Here is a 19,468-nt window from a genome sequence, read left to right as displayed (position 1 = left end):
CATCTTTTAAATATCTAGAAATTATAACAATCTAGAAATATTTAGAAATTATAAAAATCTAGAAATATTTAGAAATTATAAAAATCTAGAAATATTTAGAAATTATAATAATCTAGAAATATCTAGAAATTATAATAATACAGAAATATCTAGAAATTATAAAAATCTGGAAATATCTAGAAATTATAATAATCTAGAAATATCTAGAAATTGTTATACTCGAGAATGAATATCTTGAAAATATACTATTAAAATATATCTAACTAAAATTATAAATTAATCATTTTAACCACACTGGTAGTCCTAGTGTTAATATTAGAAATTGTTGCTCCATTCATAGCTTACAAATTCGTGTATCTACAGTGACAGATAAAAAGAAGTTTAAACTTGGTTTGTCTACCAAGTAATACATGTATAAATAAAATCACAAATATATCCCAGAAATATACTTAAATATCATATGAATATATTTAATATCATCTATAATATTAAAAAAAAAATTATTAACTTTTATATTTATATTATAACCTCTATATATACTTCTACTTTGGACTAAACATCTTTCTTATCGACATTAATAGCAATCATGTGTTTTGCAGTTTATATCTATTCGACATTACATCTATTCATTCCTTTTATTAAATGTAACTCTATTTTACAAAATTACGGATTTTACGAATCTCGTGTTTTCAATCTTCCTTTTGTTCGTCACTGTATAGCTTCACCGATAAAAGAAACATTTTCTAAACATATACCATTTTTCGTTACACTGCGAAAAAGTTAAATTAACAAAATTATTACACAAACGCGATTCCATTGCCGTGCGACAAAGAATTTTTCGGTTTCCTTTAACGCGTTCTCAATCGTCTGGAACCGATCCTCGACATTCCTATGCCGAGTTCGATAAAACTCGAGGCTGGATGTCGTGAGACACAGGAGTTCCCCTGGAATTTCGTAGAGGGGATGAAAGAAGTCGAGGAACGTGTCAGTTTTTTTGCGGCTTTATCAGCCGGCTGGCCGGGGGTGGTAATTTGTTGAAGCCCGCGTTGTCGAAGACCGGAAGTAGGTCCCTGACTCTTTGTCCAGCACCGATGGCTGCCAACTCGAGCCATCTGAAACGATGTCGGACCCCGTTGAAAAATGAACCGCTTCCTATTCGATTTTTATTACTTTCCGGAGAATAAGTGCTCCATTTTCGTGCCACTAGCGTTAAATTTAGGATCCAAGGAATGATGTTTCACTTTGATTAATTGAACAGTGTGTCGTGCATGTGATTGAAAGGCTTGAACTTCTTCAAGTTCGAATTAAAATTGGAATGTGACATGTTTTTGTGTTAAAGCGTAACACTTTAACAACATTTGTACACTGTATTGACTAAATGTGCAATATCTACCAAACGTTATGGTTATTCACCTTTTGAAAGCAAGAGTACTGGATTCCATAATTGTAATTCATAATTAATTCATGCAACTATAACGAGTTTATCTTTTTTTTTTTATTTGGTTGAAATTTTTTGAATGAATATCTCCTTTTTTTCGTGCATCGACTCTCTCCTTCATTTTACGTAGAAAAGTACTAGGACGGTATCACGTAAAAGTATTAAAAGTATCAAAGTACGTGAAAATAGCACGTAAAAATGTATTATCCTAAAAGTAAAAGTATTAGAGGAATATTGTACTTTATAAGATATTTGAATTTTAATTTTATGAAAGGCAAGATAACGTATTATTTTTGAGTTTGTTTTCTTTACATATTACTTTTTTACATTTCTTTACATAGCACTGATAAAATATTTAGTGGAAACGCGCAGCACAGAAAAAATTATATACGATATATATTGTATTATCTAATAATTACATATTACTCTAATATTTATATTATACCGTACATAATATATATTGTAAATATATAATATAAATATTCAGTAATATATAAATTATTGATATGTGCGTGATATTCTAACAGTTAACAAATTGTTTTAGAAAAAAATGTGCAAAATTTAAAAATTCCTAAAAAGTCCTAAATCAATCAATTGCGAGGGACTGCACATATATTTCTATTCTCAGAATTTGGTCTGTTTGAATGTTCTAAAATTTGTCAACGATATTAAATTATCAATGCACGATAAATTTTCATTTACCACTGATTATTTTCTAAAATTAGAAATAGTTATGAAAAATATCAAAATGTTTAATTCATCGACAAATTGTGATGACGTCAATCGTCACTGCTGAAGCATCGTATATAGGATATACATTTTTACAAAATTATTTTCCAGAATTAAGACAGTCGCGAGAAAAAATCTAGATAAAGAAATTATAATGATATTAAGCGTACCCAAAGAGTTAAATATAGAAAGCACAGAATTAAACACGGAGTTAATAGACTTCTCAAAAAGCACGATACGCTAACGAAAATTACTAGCTGGCAGAAATTCAGCCGTGCCTTAATAATTTGTGAAACGTAGCTGCATGAAACCACGCTTGTGTCCACCCGTGTCTCCGCGCCATAAAGTGGTCATTATCTCGACATAAATACAGGATAGAATGTATATTTGCACGTGAACCAAGTTCAGGCTTGGAACTTATTCGTTCCCAGCGATTTGCGGCCGCTTTGTCGCCTTTCAAGCAGAAACAAACGTAGATTCCGATGCCGCGGCGTTTGCTAATTTAAGCTTCGAATTGTAAGCAGCTAGAGCGTGGCTTTTATGATTCTATGAGCGTGGCGCGTGTTCCACCTATAGCCGCCTATTTTCCGCCAGAGCTAATAATCTCGCAGCTGATAAACAGCTAAACTCGCGAACGCAACGCCGTTTCCAACTATCGTCGTCTTTTGATAAAACGCAGTTGACTCGATCGAATTGACGTTTCGCGCATTAACGTCCCTCATTCTTGTGGATAAAGTCCAGGTTTAATTGGCGAGAGGGATTTTTAAACTCGCGTTATTCGTTTAAGTGGCTTGATCGACGTTGAAAAGTAATAAATAAATTGAAATGCGAGACACCTTAAAGCTTGCACGTTCGTCTTTTTTTTTTTTTTTTTGTTGATTTCGGGAAATCTCTGCGATTTTGTTCATTTTCGCAGTAAAAATATAGAAATTTAGGTATAAATACACAAATTTCGGAGTAAAAATATACAAATACAAAAATATACAAAGGGAATGTTACAAATATTCCGAAAATCAAAGACCTATCCACGATCATAATCTTTTTATTTTATAGCATAGTTCTTTCACGTGCATGAAGTTACATGCAACTTTCAATCGACGTATTAGGCTTGTTGATATTTTTCAAGCTTATAGTTTACTTTCGGTCAAAAGATTATTCCTTATTCTTTAATTTGATCAAAGATTTGACCAAAAGATTTGATCGTTGTTTCTTTTCTCATTTGAAGAATATTTCAATTTTTTAAATAAATATATAAATTTAATGTAAATTTTGTTATAAATATAATTTAGCAATTGCGTAATATCGATGAACAAAAGAATCGATAATATTTTGGTATCTGAACAAATAAATTATAGATAAAACAATGATATGTTGATGACTATACTATCATTATGTGATTTTCAGCGTTGTTAAGCAATAATGTTTAAATTATTACGCCATACAATTTTCGGCGTTACTGTGAGTGTCATGCGATTTTCAACGGTTAGTTGATTCGAAAATAGCAAGGTCATTAGAAATGTTATATTCATTTAGTAATTTTGATATACTAATTGTTTCTTTATACAGGGTGTCCGAAATATAACTGTAAATTTCGAGAGGATGCAGGAGATGACTTGATACGTTAAGAAAAAAAGTTTTTTTCTAGAGATTTGCTCGTTTTTGTTCCATTTTGTAGAAAATCGTGAAAAAGGAAACAAAGAAAGTTTCCGTTTTTCCACTTATTTAGGTTGTTATCCATTTTATCACTTATATTATCATCTATAATGTCATCTATCTAATGAAGATCCTGTTTAAAATGCTAGTCTTTCATAACAATGCAAACATCACATCGAATATTGACTACTCTGATTGCAGCTACATATTTTTCTAATACACTAAACTGCTTGAAATCAAATTACGATTTTTCAGTTGTTCTCTTGAGTATTTTTCGAGAAGAGAAAAAATGAGAACTTCTTTCTTTCTCTTCTCGCGATTTTCTCGAAAATGGAGCAAAAACAAGCAACTCTCTAAAGAACTTTTTTTCCTCAAGTTGTCGCTTCCGAAGTTTTGACATTTACAATTCAGGACACTTTTTATATAACAAAAATCACATTTTGTAAAGTCTTAATAAAGCTTGTCAGCGTCTAGTGAAAATCACTACTAAAAATAGCCGATCGTCATATTATTAATGTTGAGTTTCTTTTAAATCATTTTCGACACGTTATAAGGTTTAATAAATTTGTAAAATTTACTTATTTTTTCCTGTTTGTGTGCTCAAATTGACTTGTTGCTGGTGTTTATAAATATTAAAAAAAAACAATTTACGCGAAACAAACAAACAAATAAATTTGTCCGATGCTGAAGAAATGCAATAAAACAATAATAAAAAAATAAATAAAAGCGAAACAAAATCCATGCAAGAGCGTGTATATGAAAATAATATTTATTTTTTACGTTCGTTTATTTACAATTTCCTGTAACGATGTGTTTTGTTAAAGCAAGGGAGACTTGAAGGTAAACTGTTACACGCCAAATAAAAAGGCCGACAAAGAAGAAAGAATGACTGATAACTCATTACCATGCCCCGTTATCAGCACACAACTTAAATAAATAGAACATATAAAGCTGTGATAGCAACAATTATTGTTTACCTCTTTATCTCTTAATGAAAAAAATATCAGACGTGAGCTTGAGCGTGTACAGAAAACGAGACACGTGGAGCAGAGAATTTGTTAATATTTTGTTCTAAATTTAGTTTTGTTCTAAATTTAGTTTTGTTCTAAATTTCTCTTGCGCTGAAATGACGTGCCACATACGTCGAGAATATTTGGCCGAAGATTTTCTCAGTTTTACGTATATTTAAATGTAATCCAGGCAAAACAAATGATAAGTTGATTACTTCTTAATAGTTTAATAGTATGCTATTAGTATTATATTTAATATATATTTAATAAGTATAGTATAGTGTAATAATATACTATTAGTATTATATTTAATAGTATAGTATAGTGTAATAGTATACTATTAGTATTATATTTAATAGTACAGTATAGTGTAATAATATACTATTAATATTATATTTAATACATATTTAATAGTATAGTATAGTGTAATAATATACTATTAGTATAATATTTAATATATATTTAATAGTATAGTATAGTGAAATAGTATACTCTTAACATTATATTTAATATATATTTAATACTATAGTATAGTGTAATAGTATACTATTAGCATTATATTTAATATATATTTAATACTACTATAGTATAATAGTATACTATTAGCGTTATATATTATACAATATTATACAATATTATATATTAGTATAGTATAGTGTAATAGTATACTATTAGTATAATATTTAATATATGTTTAATAGTATAATATAGTATATTATAGTCTTAATAGTACCTTTCAGTGATATCGTACGGACAAGTTCAAAAGAAAAAGAAAAAAGAAAGCGACGAATTACTTTACACATCGGTTTGGTCACTCGTTATGGTCCGCGAATCAGTTGCCAGGCGCAAGGGGGTTGAACAAAACTATTTCTCTTTTCTGATCCAACTGCTAGAATAACAGAGTTGTTGGTTATCTATATATTTATTTCTCTATACCTGGATAAAGTTTACGAAACAGCCAATTGAAAGGTGATCAGAGAGAAAGTTGATCAGGCGACAGCGGGAGCAAGGTGATGTCGGGAGCCCCCGATAAATTGAAATTGATTTGGATAGGTTGACGCGGGGAAAGCGTGCATACGTATGTATGTATGTATGTATGTATGTATGTATATATATATATATATATCGCGAGGCATATGCGAGCGCGCACGTTCGTTTCCCACCTGTTGTTTTTGTATTTGGCCAAAGGTTGAGCAGCCGGATGGGGCGTTTCGGTGGGGAAATATGTGGCCCCATAAAAATCCAGACCACGGCTGAGCAGCGTCGAGGTCTCCTCCACGCTGGCCAGGGTGACCCTTATAACCGGCGGCCCCGTGTAAATCGTCGCTGGCTCGTTCTGGGTGTGAGCGTCGCTTTTCAGCTTGTCGTTGATCGCTTTCACTAATTCACAAAGCAGACATCGGGTCAGCGGGCACGCGGTTGGAGAAATTAATTCGATTGGCGGACGTTCCAGGCGAATGCCTGGAATTAATGTGACTAATTGCATTAAGCCCGCGATTTTCACGTCGCGTTTTCTGCCAGTGCGATTCCTCCGTTGCGCGCCGTTTCTTTTTCTTCCTTTGTTTCATTTTCTACCCCTTTGTTTCGCGATAGCTTGACTTCAACGCGTGGAATTGAAACCGATATATAATAAAGTTACACCGATACAGCCGATAATATAGAGATTGGTACGGAGTTGCTCACGGAAGTATTCAAACGCTCAGAAGAACTTCAGTATATAATATATTAATTAATATATAAATAAATATATCAATATATTTAAATATATATTATGTATATTATTATTTATTAATAAATACATTATATAGTGCACTGCATAAAACAAATTTCATGAAGAATATCATTTCACAGAGAATCGACTGTGATACATACATTGAATAAGTTTAAAATAAACTAATTTGAAATAATCTGAAGATTACGAGATATTTAGGTAATGCAAATATATATAAAAGTATTTAAACAGCCAATTATTATTTAGCCATATTTAAAACTTATTTTGTGCTCGAAATAACTGTTCACGATTTTAATTTTTTACTAAATATATGTTTGCGATAAACAAATTCTTTTAACTTCTGTACACATTTTCTAACTTTTCTAACTTTTCTAAACCAGATTTGTTTCAAATTTTACCAATATAATTTACTATATTCACGATAGTTGCGTCTTGTTACAGTAATGATAAGTAATAATGATCTCAAAATGTTCCATATGAGATATAATCAGTACGAACGGTTCCAAATTTAAATTAATCCATATAAAATAAGAGTAGTTTCGATTCATTTTATGGATATTTTTTACATAATTTGTAAATTAAAATATCAGCGATATTTCCTGCATATGTGTGGAAGAATTAAAATATATATATAAATGAATTAAGTAAACATTACTTAAAGTAAATTAAACTCTCAATTACTATATATACAACAAGGCGAATAAAACTTTTTCTGATAATAATAACAACAACAACAACAACAACAACAAAAACACATTTTGCATATTTTAATATACTCACAGTGATTGTGATTAATATACTCACAGTAGTAGTAGTTCCCAAACTTTTTCTTCTTTACTTTGGTTCTCCAGTAAACAAATATAAGAAATATCATCATTTTTTCAGAACAATTTTAATACTGTATAACGATTTTAACCAATAAAGTAATGAATAAATAAAATATTTCAAATCTTTCTCCTTTTCTTAAATACTTGAGATATTCCAATGTATGTACGTCTTATTTTTACACTTTCAAACAATGCTTAGAACTATTGTCTAATGAATTAATATCTTGATTATTAAATTATTATTGGTGTATTATTAATTGAATTAAGTGAATACATCCATATATATAATTCTTCGTAACAAATATAAGTGTAATCACGATTTTAATTATGGAGAAAGAAATATTTGTCTATTATACTAAACTATCTATTGTGTCTATAACAAAAAATATCAGTACTTTTGATTTTTAGTAATATATCAGTTTCTACATAATATCTGTGGCAAAGACATGCTTCAAATCTCGAATTTTAGGTAGAAACTCTGACTTTGAACGGTCCGATATTATATTTCGATCAAATTATCTTAAAAAATACTCGCAATATAACAAGTCGTTCTGATACAAAATTATAATCATCTACAGTTACTTTAGTAAATATTTGGACATTAAAATACTATAACATTGTCAACAAAAAAATCGCTTATTTGAAAACATGAGGCCTCTACTTTCATACTTCTAGATTCATCTATTTTTAAAGATGCTTTTTTCATCGTGTAATACGTAGAGAGATGAAGATTCTTTTTTCCTCTTACAAATTCAAACATTTCTAGAAACATAAAAAATTTTTTTCATGGCTAAATCTAGAGCGAACTAAACTTTGAATGTTTGAGTTTAAGCAGCGAAATATCAGGTTTTCTTAAATTTTCGTTGCTTAAACCTAATATTCAAAATTTAATAAAATCGCACGTCAAGTTTTGAAAAGAAAAAGTTGCACTCTTCAATCTGTAGTAATTCCAGTCATTACGAAGATTATAAAGTACGAACATCTATGGCAATATTTCGTATAGTGATCTATTGGCAGAGTAATAAATTACTTTGCAATCAATTACTAAATAGTACTCATAGAAATCGTAATTGTTAATCAATTAATCATTGTTGAAAAAAATCGGTAATCTTGTAATTAATTTTTGTAATATGTAATCATTAATATGTAATCATTTGGTATTTTTTAAATTAAGTGATTAACTTATATTTTATTACGATCTGTAGTGTATTTCATCACACGCTATAATACGTAAAATGTATAGAAATGTACTGTTTAATATAATTAAATATTATTATTAAACCGCTTGCAGTTTCAGACCCAAGAGTAGAGAGAATATTTATGCATAATAGTGTTGAATTTAAAATAATTTGTTAAAGTTTATAATTTTCTTGATATGTTTTTGGCTTTTTTATAAGAATGAGCGCGTATCATACTGAAGAAACTTAAAATTTTTATCATTCGTTCAAAACTCAAAATCCATCTTCATCAAGTCGTACAGAAGATCGATTCAATCGATGAAAAATATTTTAAATATCCTGATAAAATTGTAAGGTTGCACACATTGCAAAACAACGCAAATACGTAGTTTTATAAAAAAAAATAATATTGTCGATAGAATTAAACTGATGCAATCGTAATCAAAAGTGTAATCATTTTATGATTAATAATTCTGATTACGTCCCTTATTCATTAATCAACGATTATTTGATAATCAGTGATCACGATTAATATTCTGATTCCACATTAACACATTGTTGACCGGCAATTTTACGCAGGAGCTCATGTCACTGGCTATTATTTCGTAATTGAGTATGAAAGTTAAACAATCTAAATAAACTTCGATATACCTTTTTTTATACAGAATGAATTTAAATATCTTTCATGTATATTGTATTTTATATATATAATTTATATTTAATTTATATTATATTTTATAATTTATATTATAATATATTTAATCTATATTATATTTTATAATTTATATTATAATATATTTTAGTAATTTTTTTTTTTGATGTGATGAACTGTATAGCAATTACCTATATATAATGGTACACAATAGGTTTTGCAAATTTACCGTTTGAAAGGTCCAATATCCGATTCATAACTGTCTTCCGATAAACTATCAATTTCCACATCACTATATTTCAAAATCACTCAGATAAAGCATCTGCATATAATTCATTAAAAAGTTCTTCACGGTCACGATCCGTCATTATTGAGATTTTTGCTAAAAATTGCAATAAAAACCTAAATATCAATAAAAGTAATTTTTCTTTACGATAAAGTGAACACGACAAATATCTTGCATTACGCTGAGTGTCAAAAATTAAAATAGCTAATGCAAGTGCAAACGCGAGTTAACTCGTGGCTGGTCAACAACGTGTTAATTATAGTCGGTGATCATTTATTGTATATAAATAAACATATATTGTATATAAATAATATATATGTACATGCATATATATATATATATTTATAAATTTATAATTAATTTATAAAAATATATATTCGTTTTTTAAATAGTAATATGTGTCTGAAAATGATAAAATATTTATACATAATTTAATCAGGTTACGTTTTGCCCAATTTTATCTATCGACAACGATATCGGCGAGGAATACTCACAGACAGTGCCGGTGTTGAGAGGCAGCCGCGTAACTTCGACTATAGATCGGTACTTGTAGAGAGCGTGTCTAATATCTTCTTCGGGTAATTCTTCAGGTACGTCCAAAACGTAAACGGTGAATGTCTTCGCCGGTCTGCAGGGTATGGCAACCTGCGTTCATGAATACGAAACGTCGTATTTAGAGCCGTTCTGAAGAGGTGGTTCCTTTGTGTACCGAGAGATAAGTACCTTCTTGTAGAAGCGTGCCCCGGTGACTTTGTGGAAGCCCTTTTTGTAGACCGCCTGAAAATCGTCGATGTTGCTGAACTTGAAGAGTATACCGGTGGCCGTCTTCGTCAGGGAGAACGCGCCACTGTAATGCAAAGCGACAACCACGGTTTATCTTTCGTCTTCTTTCTTCTCTGCCTGTTTTCTAAATTATCTATCTGGTGTAATCAAATACCTTGATTACCAGAAACTAGAAGAGCCTTTGAAAATTGTGGAAATTTGAGAGAAACTGTGTTACAGCGAGGAGCATAACTGAATCAATAACGATGAAAAATTATCGACAATTTGGACTGTTGTAACTTTGTGAAAGAAGATCGTATAGCAACTTGATCTCATTTTAGAGGGATTTCACAATCTTGATTTTGTTTTTTCTAAAGATGATTTTGTATCATGTAGCACTTTTCTCTCGAAAATTGTAAAAATTTGAATTAAAAGCATTAATTAATTAATGTTTGCAAAAATTATCTCTGAAAGCATTGAAAAATTTTTTTCGTGATTAAATCCATTATCATCGTGATAACCAAAGAAGATTAAAACCGTCCCTTTAAAATTATCTCTTACCTTGTAAAACCTGATGTAAGATTTCTTTTACCATTTTATTGAACTTTAAACATTAGGATTAAATGACGAAATGTTAGGATTTCAAAAATTTTTGTCGTTGAATCCTGATGTTCAAATTTTTTAATCCTGATATGCTGAAAAAATATAGCAAGTTCTAAAGACCCGGTATAAAAGAGAGTTTCTTCATTGTTAGAATTATTAAATGATTTTCCTTTAGGAAATTATAACAGTTCATCATTTATCATCATTGTTGGTTCATTTATGCTCTTCATTATTATTATTTACACGATTTGTTTAAATAATTAACTAATATCTTGGATTTAGCAAGATGTTAATATGACAAGGGGCATAATAAATGATACCTTTTGCACTTTCGAAGAACATATAATACTTAGAAAATTATTTCAGATATCTGGACTTACCAAATTTTTGCACCAAAATGTCAGAAAAATTAATGAAAAATTTGCAGGATTCAATCTTTCTTAGAAAATAAAAGCGTATTTATAAAACCCACTACAGAAATAAGACATTTGATTTATAATTTTTATTATCAATGATTTCTTCTTCAATATTTGCATTCTCAATGATTTTTGATCTTCACGACGAGATCATTATATTAAGATTATTCAGAATTTTCACATATTTTTAGTAAAATTGAAAGGTTTAAATTTTTCTTACAAATTTTATTAATTATTTATACTTTGAGTGCGAATTCTGGGAGACACTTCCCAGGGAAGTTCTTCCAATTTTGGAAAATAATTTTATTTACACAAACAGGAACGATTTTTGCACTTGTTTGTAATTATAGTGTATTTAAATAATGAAGTCTTAATTTGTAGATGAATAAATATATAAATTCATTTGATCAATGAAATATTATGTAATGAATATAATTATAAATACTAATATAATTATAAATATAATTATAAATACTAAATAATTATAAGTACATAATGAAATACAAATATTTAAAATGTTTGGCATTTAAAAAAATATACAGTTCCATTTCAAAAAACAAAGGCCACCTTAAAATCTCATTTACATAAGATTTGTGGCCACCATAAGATGCCCCCATCGAAACAACATAAGTTTAATTTGAAATAATTTTCTCTATAGCGAATAGTTTAAGAGAAAATTGCATGGGTAGCTTCATATGAGACAGCATATATTATCTGATATTTTATTGTTTATTGTTCAATTTGAGATAATGCTTTATTTGGAACTGTTATTAATCTTTATTTTGTAAAAAAAAATTGAAGAAAGGAAACAAACATGGCAAAGCAATGTGTATACAGCATGCCAGAAAGGAAACATATTGCAATTGAAATAAAGGGAGGAAATTAATTTAATTATTAAATTCACGTACATGTCTGCAATACTATATAGACATGTATACTTGTATGTATACCAGTGTGTATGTATTTGCATACTTTAATAATCAATAAAATTTCTTATTAATTCGCAATCTAGTCCTAAAAATATGTAAAATATTGAAAATTGTGAATGATATTAATCTAATGGCCAAAAGCTACAAGTACATAAATACTTGAACAATTCTAAATTATTGCGAACATATAAAATAGAATTCAGACGAATGTTTTCTTTTAATTGCAACATTTAATAGAACAGTTAAAATTAATTAAACAACAATTTAATTAAACATATCTTTAATAACATTCGAAAAGTTTATATAAATTGTATGAAGTGCGAGCCATTTATTAAAAGTGAATATGTAGACATTTTTAAATTTAACGAATTTAAAGAATTTCAGCTCTTAAGTTATAGTAAGATGTAAAAAATTAATTAGTAATACTTGTCCATCGTAATTCGTAACTATAGAAATAAAACAAAAGTATTGCCAATCTTTGATAGAAACTGCATAAACAATAAGTGTTATTTATGCACGATATCATTATTATTTTATTATCGAGTGCTTTAGATCACTCGTTTCCAGTCTGTTTACCGTTATGTGATATACTCGGACTATTTTAGAAATGGATACAATGATAGAACAGCAGTTTCTAAAGAATAGATCTAGTAAAATTTCGAAGATCACATTGTGCAAATTTAAAAGTTGTTATAAACGCGTAAAATTTGATTAATTCTAGCGCCAATCAATCGACAATGTACAGGGTGAGTCTCGTAACGTGACGACATCAAATAACTCATAAAATATTTGTCGTAGGAAAAAATGTTCAGATAAACGTTGCATGGCTTTCAGGGGGACATATAGCATTGTAATCAGTTTTATGTTATTTTGCTTTTTTATCAAGGTATGTTGGTCACCTTCAATTTTTTAAATGGATTAGTTAATATTTCTTCCCGAATTCGGACAAAGCGTTGAATTCTACATAAAAAAGTATTATACCAAATAGAGTCTAAAATACATAGTTACTGAGATTAACGGTCTTTCCTAATACAATGTAAAAAAATATTTTTGCTAATATCTCAGTAACTATGTATTTTAGATCCTATTTGGTATAATACTAAATATTTTTGCTAATATCTCAGTAACTATGTATTTTAGATCCTATTTGGTATAATACTAAATATTTTTGCTAATATCTCAGTAACTATGTATTTTAGATCCTATTTGGTATAATACTAAATATTTTTGCTAATATCTCAGTAACTATGTATTTTAGATCCTATTTGGTATAATACTAAATATTTTTGCTAATATCTCAGTAACTATGTATTTTAGATCCTATTTGGTGTAATACTTTCTTGTGTACAATTTAACGCTTTGTCCGAATTCGGGAAGAAATATTAACTATTCCATTTAAAAAATTGACGGTGACCAACATACCTTGATAAAAAAGCAAAATAACATAAAAGTTTTTTATGTAGAATTCAACGCTTTATCCGAATTCGGGAAGAAATATTTACTATTCCATTTGAAAAATTCAAAGTGACCTTCATACCTTGATAAAAAAGCGAAATAACATAAAACTAGTTACAATACCATATGTCCCCCTGGAAGCCATGCAACGTTTATCTGAAACATTTTTTCGTACGACAAATATTTTATGAGTTATTCGATGTCGTCACGTTACGAGACTCACCCTATAAAAATACTACATTGTTAAAATACAAAGTTTTTACTGAAAAGCGGATTTGCTCGGTTTTTTTTTTAAGTCAAATCCTCGACTGACTCGTCATTAGTTAATTTTATATTTAAATTCTCCCGGCTACTCGATTTACTCGGCCTATTTACTCGTATGCAATTGTACTTGAATTCGAACTCTGTATTTGAGCTAATTGTACCACAAAACAATTTAATGGCTCGGTTAAATTTCATAAATTAGTTAGTTAGTCATCCATTAAAATGGAAATGTTGAAGGCAACGAGAATTTCAATTAAATCGAGACACACTTTTCGGCCTCGTAATCGTTGTGATTTACGTATGCTGAATCAAGACATTTTTGAATAAAGGCATTTCAGACAGTACGATACGTCATTTTGCTGGTACGGTATTAAAAAAGAAGAAAAAAAAAAAAGAACTTTTATATGGAACGAAAATTGATCGCGTAATGAATTTGTAGCTTATTTTGTCGATATTATTCGGTTGACAAATTGAAATATTACAAGAGAACGAAATAGTTTGTTCAATCGAATCCAAATTTAATAAAAATTGGAAACTAATTATTTTTGCAAGACTAACTGTCGATTAAAATTCGAAAGTTTAATCAAATTCTTGGAAGGCTAAAATTAAGAGAAACATACCTGAGGAGCTTCGTGAAATTCGAGTTTTAAAAAATCGAAGTTAAAAAGTTGCGAAACTAAGCTGAAGATCTATAACTCAATTTGAAATTTGTAGCTAACTCGAAATTACGAAACTCTGTTTGAAAAATCCCCCCCCCCCCTTAGAACTTTAAATTGACGTCTTAATCCTAAAAAAAAAAACTCATGAGCTAATCTAATGTTTAAAATCTAATCTTAAACTAATCTAATGTTGAAAAATTTTGAAAAATTTAATTTCAACATCTAAAAATATTTTAATTCGAGGAATGATCTTTTATCAACAAATTTATCATATTGTGATAATGCCAGAAGTAACACGAAATGACCAAAATGATTAATTTATAATTTCTATTAGATATTTTATACATCTAAAACAGTATATTTTTAGAGATTTAAATCAAATTTTAGAGATCAGTCTCAACAACAATAAGAATGTCTTAATTAATAAACTATGTGGAATGTGTTATTTCCCTCCCCACACAATGGACTTCTTTTTAAGCAAACCATATATTACTCCTCTGTTGATTATTCACAAATTTCTCAAAAGCCATGGTTGGCATTTGTAACGGATCGAGTGCCTAGCTGTGTTTCTCAGTGACTTAACAGTTCTCTTAGTTTTAGTTCTAAGCTCTAGTTATAAGTATGTAAATAGCAAACATGTATCTTAGTTGTATATCAGTATAATCCTTGTACAAAAGTCTGTGAAATTGTTTCTGTGCTGTTAGCATGCACAGCAATGTGCATGCTGCTAATAACCCTGTAGAAGGTTCTATAGCGTAAATAAAAAAGAAAAAAAAAATTTTAGAGATTATAAATAAAAAAACTTGCGAACACTATTATATTAAAAAATTCTTATTATTATATTAAAATATAACTATATTATTATATTAAAAAATCTTATACTTTAGTCGTTGGTAGTTCTAGTGTTAAATTTTACAAAATTACAGAGCTTAGATGGAAGTCATAATGGTGAAAAAATACTTATACAATTAAAAAAATGTAAATCACGAATCGCCAACATCACTATCGTCATATTGTAATGACAAAAATCACTCGTCTGCAATGAGCCTGAAAGATCTCGTACAAAAGAAACAAGTTGTTTATATTTGTTTCAATTTTATCAACCTGATCACGATATAATTCGTCATCGTAAAATGATGGTCTTTAAAACTTTTTTTAATTGAATACAAACCAAGTAATAATCTATCATATTTAATAAATATTTCACTCTCTGAAAAGATATTAAGCAATTCCTTTGAATTTTCTTTCATAGATATTAAAAATTAGAATTTGATAATATAAATTGATCGAGAAGAATTGCGAATGAAATGATGCCTTCATGCAACATTGATCTTTAATCGATTAATAGAGAAAATACTACTCTAGCTTCGTATAAAATATTTTAGAGACTCTTATTTTAGATAACTCTTTCGAATAGAGTTATATACAGTGATTTTTATCAATATTTAAACACTACACTATAGTATATAAAGAAATTATTCTATACATTTATTTATACATTATATGTATTAATCAAATTTTTTTAGTTATTTAATATTAAAATACTTATTGCCATTGCTAGAAACATAGATTTTATTTATTTAATCTACACAGGTTTTTGTATAAAAAGAGGTGAATCGAACAATGAAATTTTTCATTGTAAAAGTATTCGAGTTTATAATAATTTTGTATATTATAATATACAAAATTGTATACAGTGGTGAGCAAAACTGAACACACATATGAATTTTTAGTATTAATAATATTTTATCGGGTGTTTATATATAGAGTACAAGAAAAAGAACAAAATATGTACTGTTTTGTAGGATTTATACTACTGTGGACCTCGTTAACATTACCATCCTGATAAGTGTAAATTGTTTTCGTGGAGTCAGTAGTTTTGCATCACAATTAATTTAAATGAAAAATTGTAGATATTTGTATACTGTTATAACTTCATTAAACAATCTACTTGGTCTCATTTTAGAATATAAACCTTCTGTTTTTACTACACTGAATTTTTCATTTTCTTTTCTAAGATATTTTAATACCGTGTACCAAATGGAAAAGTGTTCTTTTCTTGCAAAAAAGAATTGTAAAAATTCACACACATATAAAAACATGAAACTGAAAAATTTTATTTATGATTAAATTCGTCACGATCTTGAAAGTTTCCAATTTACAATATTTACTTTATGTTTCTTCTTCTTTTTCATTTTGTTGACCTCTGAAGTTACAAAAAAAATTTTTTAATGTCTTTACAGATGTTTGAATTTGTACAATTTTTGAGAATAATGCTCTTACTCTTTCTCACTCGCTACATGGTGTAAAAATATCTTTGAAAAAAACAGACCTGTAACAGTAAAGCTTTACGTTTTGAAACGAGACCAAGTACATTCTTATATGATTTGCTTTTACAAAGTTATAACGATTAGAACCATCATCATTATGTTTTCAATTATGCTATACTATGTTTCATATAAAATTAATATTATTTTTTCATTATTCTGATTATTTAGTTTTTATGCAGAAAGTTACACGCATTAAATAAATAAAACTTACTTTTCTATTAATTACAATAAATATTTTAATATTCGACTAAAATAATGTTTCAATTTTAACATTAGAAAACAATTAACTCAAGAACATTGTTGTAAAGAAATCGTCTTTCGAACATCGTGGTATTATTATACCACAACCATTACAATCATTAATGGATTTTAACTTCAAACGATCCTGTAGGATCTATATTCATACTTTAAATTTAAGATCAGTAAAAACATTTCAATGCTTTACATTTAATAGAAAGTTAAAGCTGTAATAAGAATAATTACAATAGATTACCCGAGGCGATTGGAAAGATCAATAAAAAGACATTGTCATTCCGGCGACGGTGAACAATCTTACCGGAAGTTCATCTTCTCGCATATAGTGGCCGCCTTCTCGATGCTGAGCTCGTGGCTCGGCGTCAACAGGAAGGCACCTTTGGTGAGAAAGTCGGTCTCGCTGATCTCCGAGTCGGTCTCCTGATCCTGCCAGTCGCCGGATGCACGCCGACTCTCCTGGTTCAGCCGTAACAGCGAGTTGTTTTTCGACGTGGACATGTCGTTTTCGCACGTGGCACTGCCATCCTGTCCCCTCTGAGACATCTTTTATACAGGGCGTCGAAGGTGGGATCGGCTGGCTCGCGATCGAACGTGACCCGTTACGCGAGATCGACTCCTCGCAAGACACGTTCTCGACGCACTGTCAGACAGTTACGCATCGATACGCTCCTTTTATACGGGGCGCAAGCTCTACGATCCCTAATCATCGATCGTGCTCGGCCTACCCACGATTTCGCTGCGATCTTAGATCAGGCTCGTTTAAAAAAATGATGTCAGGCGCTGGCAGATAGATGAAGTTTGATGGATGATCGAGAGGTTTTTTTTTTTAACAATCTTTAACGAAGAACAACGTGAGATTAAGAGGAAGAAAAATGGAGAATTAACCTCTTACGCTGGAATGACGTGCCACGTACGTCGGGAATTTTTTGCTGGAGGAAATTTTACCCCAAATTGCAAGATTTTCTCAGTTTTTATGTATATTTAAATGTAACCCAAGCAGAACAAATGATAAGTTAATTACTTCTTAATAGTTTAATAGTATACTATTAGTATTATATTAGTATTATATTAATATATATTTAATAGTATAGTATGGTATAACAGTATATTATTAATATTATATTCAATAGTATAGTATAACAGTATACTATTAGTATTATATTTAATATATATTTAATAGTATAGTATAGCATAACAGTATACTATTAATATTATATTTAATATATATTTAATAGTATGGTATAGTATAATAGTGTACTATTAATATTATATTTAATAGTATAACAGTATACTATTAGTATTATAGTTAATATATATTTAATAGTATAGTATAGTATAACAGTATACTATTAGTATTATATTTAATATATATTTAATAGTGTAGTATAGTATAACAGTATACTATTAATATTATATTTAATATATATTTAATAGTATAATAGTGTACTATTAGTATTATATTTAATATATAGTATAGTATAATGGTATACTATTAATATTATATTTAATAGTATAGTATAGTGTAACAGTATACTATTAATATTATATTTAATATATATTTAATAGTATAGCATAATATAATACTATTATATTTAATATATATTTAATAGTATAGTATAATATAACACTATTATATTTAATATATATTTAATAGTATGGTATAGTATTATAGTCCTAATAGTATCTTTCAGTGATATCATAGGGACGAGTTCAAAAAAAAAAAAGGAAACGACAAATTATTGTATGGTTCGGTCGCTCGTTATGGTCCGCGATCAGTTGCCAGCGTCAGTGGTTAAGAAAGGCTCGGGAGTTGATGTTCAAAGTTAAAAAAACTAATATAACATTATTTTTTTCTTTTGTCGATTATTCGAAAATATAAATGCAAAAAATTATTTCCAACCTATTATTCGGTATGTATTGTTTGTCATAAATAAGATACTTGAGATAAAATCATTGTCCAGGCAAATTGGATATTAGACCTAGTAGAACAATTAGATTTGCTACAATGATTAGAATAGCCATATACTTACATTCAACATAAAATCGTAAAAGTAATTGATTTCAAACGATTTTCTAACTTCAGCCGCGATCTGGAGAAATAAATTTTTCTTCTTTTACCGGTATCGATGCGTCATTGTAAGTATCAAACCACGTTATTATGTTTTTAGCATCAATATGTTTTTGTAAGTTCCAAAATATGTTTCATGATAGAAAGAAGCTTATTAGATGTGTTTAAAGTAAATAAAACACACTTATAAAACTTGAATGTATCATATAATTTTTAAAAACA

General features: G+C 28.8%; 1 protein-coding gene across 1 annotated transcript; it reads right to left on the bottom strand.

Annotated features, from left to right (window-relative positions):
* Positions 1-508: 508 nt before the first annotated feature.
* Positions 509-17,807, bottom strand: LOC122535705. The gene is made up of 5 exons (XM_043667454.1): positions 17,480-17,807; positions 10,229-10,352; positions 10,000-10,150; positions 5,994-6,210; positions 509-1,112 (listed from the first exon to the last, which is right to left on the bottom strand). Exons 1-5 carry the CDS (start codon positions 17,719-17,721, stop codon positions 986-988), a joined length of 861 nt encoding a protein of 286 aa, XP_043523389.1. The 5' UTR covers positions 17,722-17,807; the 3' UTR covers positions 509-985.
* Positions 17,808-19,468: the final 1,661 nt, after the last annotated feature.

The sequence above is a fragment of the Frieseomelitta varia genome, unplaced genomic scaffold, assembly GCF_011392965.1.
Source record: "Frieseomelitta varia isolate USP_RPSP 00005682 unplaced genomic scaffold, Fvar_1.2 scaffold_756, whole genome shotgun sequence".
Lineage (NCBI taxonomy): Eukaryota > Metazoa > Arthropoda > Insecta > Hymenoptera > Apidae > Frieseomelitta > Frieseomelitta varia.
This window is presented reverse-complemented; position numbering and strand designations above follow the sequence as displayed.

Excerpts from the sequence above, each read along its gene's own strand:
- LOC122535705 (XM_043667454.1), bottom strand. The coding sequence starts at position 17,721 with ATGTCTCAGAGGGGACAGGATGGCAGTGCCACGTGCGAAAACGACATG. Across the intron at positions 10,353-17,479 it reads TGCGAGAAGATGAACTTCCG|TGGCGCGTTCTCCCTGACGA; the intron begins GTAAGATTGTTC and ends TTTGCATTACAG. Across the intron at positions 10,151-10,228 it reads GGGCACGCTTCTACAAGAAG|GTTGCCATACCCTGCAGACC; the intron begins GTACTTATCTCT and ends TCATGAACGCAG.